The sequence below is a fragment of the Oreochromis niloticus genome, linkage group LG15, assembly GCF_001858045.2.
Source record: "Oreochromis niloticus isolate F11D_XX linkage group LG15, O_niloticus_UMD_NMBU, whole genome shotgun sequence".
Taxonomy (NCBI): domain Eukaryota; kingdom Metazoa; phylum Chordata; class Actinopteri; order Cichliformes; family Cichlidae; genus Oreochromis; species Oreochromis niloticus.
The window spans coordinates 23,058,289-23,064,671 of record NC_031980.2 but is presented as its reverse complement, the minus strand read 5'-3'; the positions used below and the strand labels follow the sequence as shown (position 1 = coordinate 23,064,671).

The 6,383-nt window shown below is 37.4% G+C and overlaps 1 protein-coding gene across 1 annotated transcript in view; it reads left to right on the top strand.

Annotated features, from left to right (window-relative positions):
* The first annotated feature begins 470 nt into the window (after positions 1–470).
* cnksr3 (cnksr family member 3) overlaps positions 471–6,383 on the top strand; it is a 62,474-nt gene continuing 56,561 nt past the window's right edge. The window contains exon 1 of the mRNA XM_005452411.4: positions 471–736. Within this exon, the coding sequence (XP_005452468.2) occupies positions 685–736 (52 nt within the window). The 5' untranslated portion in view covers positions 471–684. The remainder of the gene's footprint in view (positions 737–6,383) is intronic.

Below are 6,383 nucleotides of genomic sequence, written 5' to 3'. Positions count from 1 at the left end.
ATATTTTTATATATATTCTGAACGTTTAATGTTGACACAAATGTCCAAAAATTGAATCTGTTCATCTGGACGTAGCGTTTTGTGGGAGAAACGTTTCGTCACTCATCCAAGTGACTTCTTCAGTCTCAGCTGACTGCAGGTTTCCAAAAACCTTATAACCAGTACATTTGCATAATGACTGAAACCAGCCCACTGAAGGAACAATGGGCTGTGAGGTCAGTTCCTTAATCATAATTATGCAAATTCCCATGACCATTGATCAACAATGGTCATGGGAATTTGATTTACTTTCCTGGATGATTGAGAATGCATCAAGACGTTGACACAAATGGCATTCCATACAACACTCCCCCTTTCCCCACAACACTCCCCCTTTCCCCACAGCAGTTAACAACAGCCCCGATTACACTCATGTGATTGGACGTAAAGGAATAACGGGGCGTGGTCAAAGCAATGGTAACCTGACACCTGCTCCACGCGCTGCTAACCAGTCACCACAGAGCAGCAGGCGGTCAGTCCGTCAGTGAGCGGCGGACCGGTGGGTCGTTGTTTCTCCGTGTGTCTCTGTCCTGTAATGGACTTCTTGTGTTCTTCTCTGTGACATAATCATGTCCCATTAACGGATTCGTCTCGCTGGTTCTGGAGTTAAATTAAACCTTGGTGGTCCCAGCGCTTTGGAGAAAAATGGAAGCTGTGAGCAAGTGGAACCCGCAACAAGTGGTGGAGTGGATGAGAGGTAAGGCTGCTGAAGAGTGGGACCTAACTTCATCCGGGGGTGGGAGTGGTAGTGGGGGCGCTTTTTGGAGGGAATGAACGGTTCTTTGAGGGGAGAGTTAATGGTTAACTTTAAAGTTCTGCTTTTCCCGTCCTTAACCTACTTGTCATGCACGACTCTTCTTGACCTTTATGGATCAGTTTCGGTCCCATAAACTGTAAAGCGTAAAATCTACTACTTTAAGTGATTTTTTTCTTTTTAAAAGTTAATATTTTTTAAAGACGTTTCTAGTTTATGGCTAATTGGGAAGCTTGTGTCTTGAAGTAATTTTTGCTTTTAGATTCAAGGAGTTCACAGCATGTATATATTTAGTCAGAGCAAAATTCACATACAACAGATAAATAGTATTTTTCTTAAAATATCTGAAATTTTTTTGAATATTTTACGATAATCTAATAATAGTTTTTCTACTATTTCTTCCTTTTATCTATATGTTTTACTTCTGTTTGTGTTGTGTATGATTTAGGCTACGTTCACACTGCAGGTCATAATGCTCAATTCCGATTTTTTGATCAAATCCGATTTTTTTGTCTGCTTGTTCACACTACACATAAAATGCGACATCAAACGCTCTCCAATGTGAACGCTCAAAGCGGCCCGCATGCGCAAAAGAAGATGTCACACACAACTCGCTCTGTTTAGACCCAGAGCAAACAATATTGTTTGACTGATTGCCCTTAATATAAAGACTTCGGACTTTATGTTTCCAGATTTTTGCTTTAAGTTATTTTGTTATTTTACATAATAATGTAGATGACCTAATAATGGTTGAATAGTTTGTAATACATGGCTCTCATGTTTGTAGATTTGCCAATATGTAGATGATAGTGGATTGTATATTAATGTATTCCTAGTTACATTTTGTTTATATTTATAAAAATAATCATTTTGTAGTATTAAAAGTTATCTAAGTACAGCCACAAAGGTGTTCTTAATAACACCCTCATTTATTAAGGGAGCTAGTATTAGCCCCGACAGTGGCGAACAATGTTAGAAAGTAATATATACTTGGCTAGCTAGCAATAACTTGCCTATGCTGTGTAAATCTGATGATGTTTAGAGACTATAAGAGAGAGATACATGGTGCTAAAATAATCCTGAATTGACAGATGATTGGATATTTGGATTTAGGCTATGGTTACCATGTAAGCCCCTGAGATTAGATATAGAAGCCAACCATATCCACTCACGTTGTTATTTTACTACATGGCTACATGGCTGGGGTTTTATTTGATACCAAAAAAACTAAACACCCTATATAAATAAAATGCTTGCTGTAGACGATGGCTTTTTGATATTAACTTACTCTCTTTCTTGTTCACTAACATTGCCAGTTTTAAAATCCAGTGTGAAGCCAAATCAGGTTTTGTTTTTTTTGTTTGTTTTTTTTGTTTTTCCTTTTTGTGGAGTTCATGTTGTTGTTTGAAGTTACTATTTAGTGGGCTGCATTTCTTAGCAAACATTGGCTGTTGTTGCTAAGTGGTAATGTTAACGTTAAATCCTTTTAGATATTACTGGAAAGTCTGTTCCAAGTCCTTGAAAAAGGAAGTCATTCCACATTTTTTGTTAGAGGTACCTAAGATTCGCAGGAAGGTCTAACATTTTAATTTATTTAATTTAGTTACTCGTCATATAGACATTGGCAATAAGAAACATTTATTATGTGAAAAGCATTTCTTAAGCACATTTAAATAAGTAAGAATGCGAAGTTCTACTTGAGAATATACTTGAAAACTTGATTATTGTTGTTTTGCAATATAATTTTAGGTTGTATTTAAGAATCTGACTGAAAAATGAACACAGTCTAAACACAGATTAAAACAAACAAAAACCCCCCCTAAAATCCCAAGTATAGTGCAGGTTAATTAGACTTGAACATTGTTGGCTGACAGACTGTCTGATAAGGAAACACTCTGTGGTGGTTACAGTGTTGTTTACTGACTGTGGGATTTACACTCCCACATTCACTGAGCCAAGTATTCATATTCATCACTAACAGTGTTGTTAAGCAATAAACAGGCATGACCAGTTAGCACATCTGCCATAAAACGACACTTAGATTTAATAAAGACCTGTTTTTACCTACCAGGACGTGACTCTTGGCAGATGACTATCATTTTATTGTTTTTGTTTTTATAATTAATTTTATTATATTATTCAATTTTCATCATAAATGCATAAAGTACTTTATTGAAAAGCAGTTTATCTCCATGGTTTTTAAAGGCAAGTATGCAGCTTTCCTGGAAAAAACAGAAAATTCCCGTGTAAAATGACCCATTATAGAAAAATTTAAGAACAAGTTCAGGGAAACTATTTTAATTTTATTTTTGACCTTTTAACCCCTCTGAAGTTGATAAGTTTGATAATCTAAGAGTTATTAAAGTATTAATAGTCTGATATCTGAGGTAAACTAAGCAGGGTAGGGATAATTAGCCAAGTCAGTGAGCCTCTGTTGCCTTACTGTGCATTTTCCTGTATTTCAATCCCACTATGAAAAACTGTTTATTAAAAAACAACAAAAAAAACAGCACAGGCAATTTTCCTGCCAGAATCTCTTGATATTCATACCATAAGTGAAAAAAGACATTTACTTACCAAGGTGTAATGACATTCATATCAAACTCTTTAAACCAATATCAAATCTCTGTAAAAAAAATTGTGCTATGTTTTTATTTTTAGTCCAGATTTGTAATTTTACCTCCCTGGGTCATTGTGGAGGATCTCAGCCTGTGTTTGTATGTGTTTATTACACTACTGAGAGAAAACCATTCAGCCTAGCTTTGCCTCAGTATGCACATATACAGTCATTCACATGCATACATACCAGTACACTGGCCATTTAGCAGTAAAGACAGTGCAGAGCTAAATGCAGTAAAGTGGTGGGCCTCCTGTCATGTGCCGGGTGAAAAGGTCAACGTGATGCTGGAGGTGCTATTAAACCAAATCTGACCATGTGACTTTGTTCTGCGTGAAAATGAATGACAGACACGTGAGCGTCAGTCCCATGGTTTGATCACGAATGACAATGAAAAAACCTCAGACTTTACATTTGAAAGGCTTCAAAGTGTTTGGTTTTGTTTTCTTAGAAAATAATGCAGTTGTTTATTTAATTGTCAAAGTGATTATCAGGATAATTTTCCTTTATTTTCCAAAGTTAAAAAGACTTGAGTTGGTAAAGTGGCAAAGAGTCAGAAGCTTACAAATTAGATGTGTTGCTGGCTCTGATCCTGCTGTAGTATTGACAGAGTGGATTGCTGCCGCTGGCTGTAGGCAGTCGGGGTGTGTGTTGTGTATCTTTGCTCGACTCATGCGATCCAAGCTAGAGGTTCTTTTTATGGAAAGTTCGTTCAGTCATCTTTACAGTAAAATCACAAGCAGGTTTCCAATGAACTTCTCCACCTGACCTCCAACTAAAGCCACTTTTTTTGGTCACTCTGGTTTCTTATTCCTCTGCTCTTAGTTTTGCTGTCTTTTTACATAGACTGTATAGAAAAAAGGACAGCTTCCAGCCCTAAAAAATCAAGCCATTGAGGAAGTCTCTTAAACATGGATCCCTTTCAGTGGCCACCAGGGGGCACATCCAGCTTTTTATCAGTGTTTCATTGACAAAGGATTTCATTGCCTTTGTGACTGTAGTAAGGCATGTGTAGACTCGTGTCTAAGTGAATAAATGATACTATATGCATTCTCTGAAAATAAATAACAACCCAATAATCAGTCCATCCTCCTGTAAAATAAAAAAAATCTATCACCTAACTTTCTATAGCTAGAAATGTTCCTGATGGTTAAAGGTGGGTAAGAATTGTGTCATCAGGTCTCATTTATTTATTGATGACTTGCCCTTAATTTGAAAGTTGAGCTGTTGCTAAGCAGGTTAAAGGGTCCTTCCCTTCTCGTGTTTCCCGACGAGGAGCCTGCTTGGATTGCTGTTACGGTGGTCCTTGATATCAGTCCACTGTCTCGCGTCTCTTGCTTGAGTGGTCAGTGGTCACAGATGCCATCTCCAACATCTTGGACCGCAGTAGTTCTTGTTCTACTCTGGAGATCACACTCCAACTCCATCTTGTTCGGCAGTTTTCATGATAGTCGCTGCTCGCCTCTGCAGCATTGAGCTCAGCGTAGCATCAGCAGTTCTCCACCTGCTCCAGGTTGGAATGTAAGCGTGGCCCACCAGCTCGTAGTGGAGGTCAGGCAGATTTAGAAAAAAAAATGGGACTTAAAGATACTATCTTTATCCATGTTAAACCATCAGGAATATTTCTAGTTATTTAATGTTGGGTAGTAGATTTATAGGCTGTGTTTTCATACATTTCATCTGAAATGCTTCTGTTTCATCTTATGATCAAACCACTGCTTTCATGCTTTTCTCTTCTATTTAAATCAACATTAAAATCTTGTAAAACTTGATGAACCTTGCAAGGACGAGAGTGCTGTGAGTACAGCCTCAAAGCTCTTGGCTCATCAGTGTTTAGTCTCATGTAAATGTGAGCAGTCCTCCAACACCATGTTCCCCTGATCTAACTGAAGAAATGTGTGAACTATAAATAAATACTTACAATAAATACAGTGAGGGTACAATAAGAGTCTACCCCATGTTTCTGTGCAGGCTGATCAAACAGCTGTCGCTCACTGGTAAACATACGTCTCAGGGAATTAACTGAACGTGTTCAGACAGATCCACATACCTCCCTACTCCCGACAGGTGTAGTTACACATGACGACGGGCTGGTTAGATGGTTGGCACACTCTAAATATGAGGTCAATGACCTCTTTATGGAGAGATGCGCGGGAAATAAAAGTCAATGAACAACAAGTAGACTGGAGGAAACTACATAGGGAATAGGTAACAGCATGGTAACGTATTTAATGCATTTACAGTGTTGTTTGTTTCTTAGATCACTTTTTCTCTTTTTTAAGTCAGTATTGGTCCTTGAATTCAGTATATTCAGTATATAAGAAGACTTCTGTTGGTGTTTTCTTGGAATTGAGGAGAATTACCAGTTAATTAAAAAAATCAAAATGTAAACATTTGTGTAGGTTTTTTTTTTTTGACAGGAGTCAAGCATGCTTCACAGAAGCTTTTTTGTTGTTGTTTGTTTGTTTGTTTTTTGTTTAACTAACAACCCAAAATACCGTAATTTAGTTTGTAATCCAAAAACACAATTTTTGTATCACTCCATGTTTTTGTTTTGGACTCTGTAAAGTTACTGAGAGTTTTATTGTCAAAGTAGTTTCCAGCCGGTTATTTTACAAGCAGCCAAACTTCTTTGACAATGGTAATGACGTCTTTATAGATGCATGTAACTGATAAGATTTCCCTGTTTGGGCTGTAAAACTGGTTGTAACAAACTCACTGACTTGAACAGTTTTTAGTTTCAAGTTTTAAATCCGACTGGTTGGAAATGCAGAGTCTGTAAAATCAGATCGTTAACATGGACTTTGACTCTTTGACCCTCCTCTTCCTCACTCTCAATGCTTTTTGGCCAAAATAAACAATTTTATCTCTAAAAATGTCGATCAGCAGAAAGCTGCCAGAAATCAGCATCACTGTGGTTTCAGTTTGAGGAATTTTATCTAACAAAGAGCTTCCTGTCGGCTCTTTAAAAAA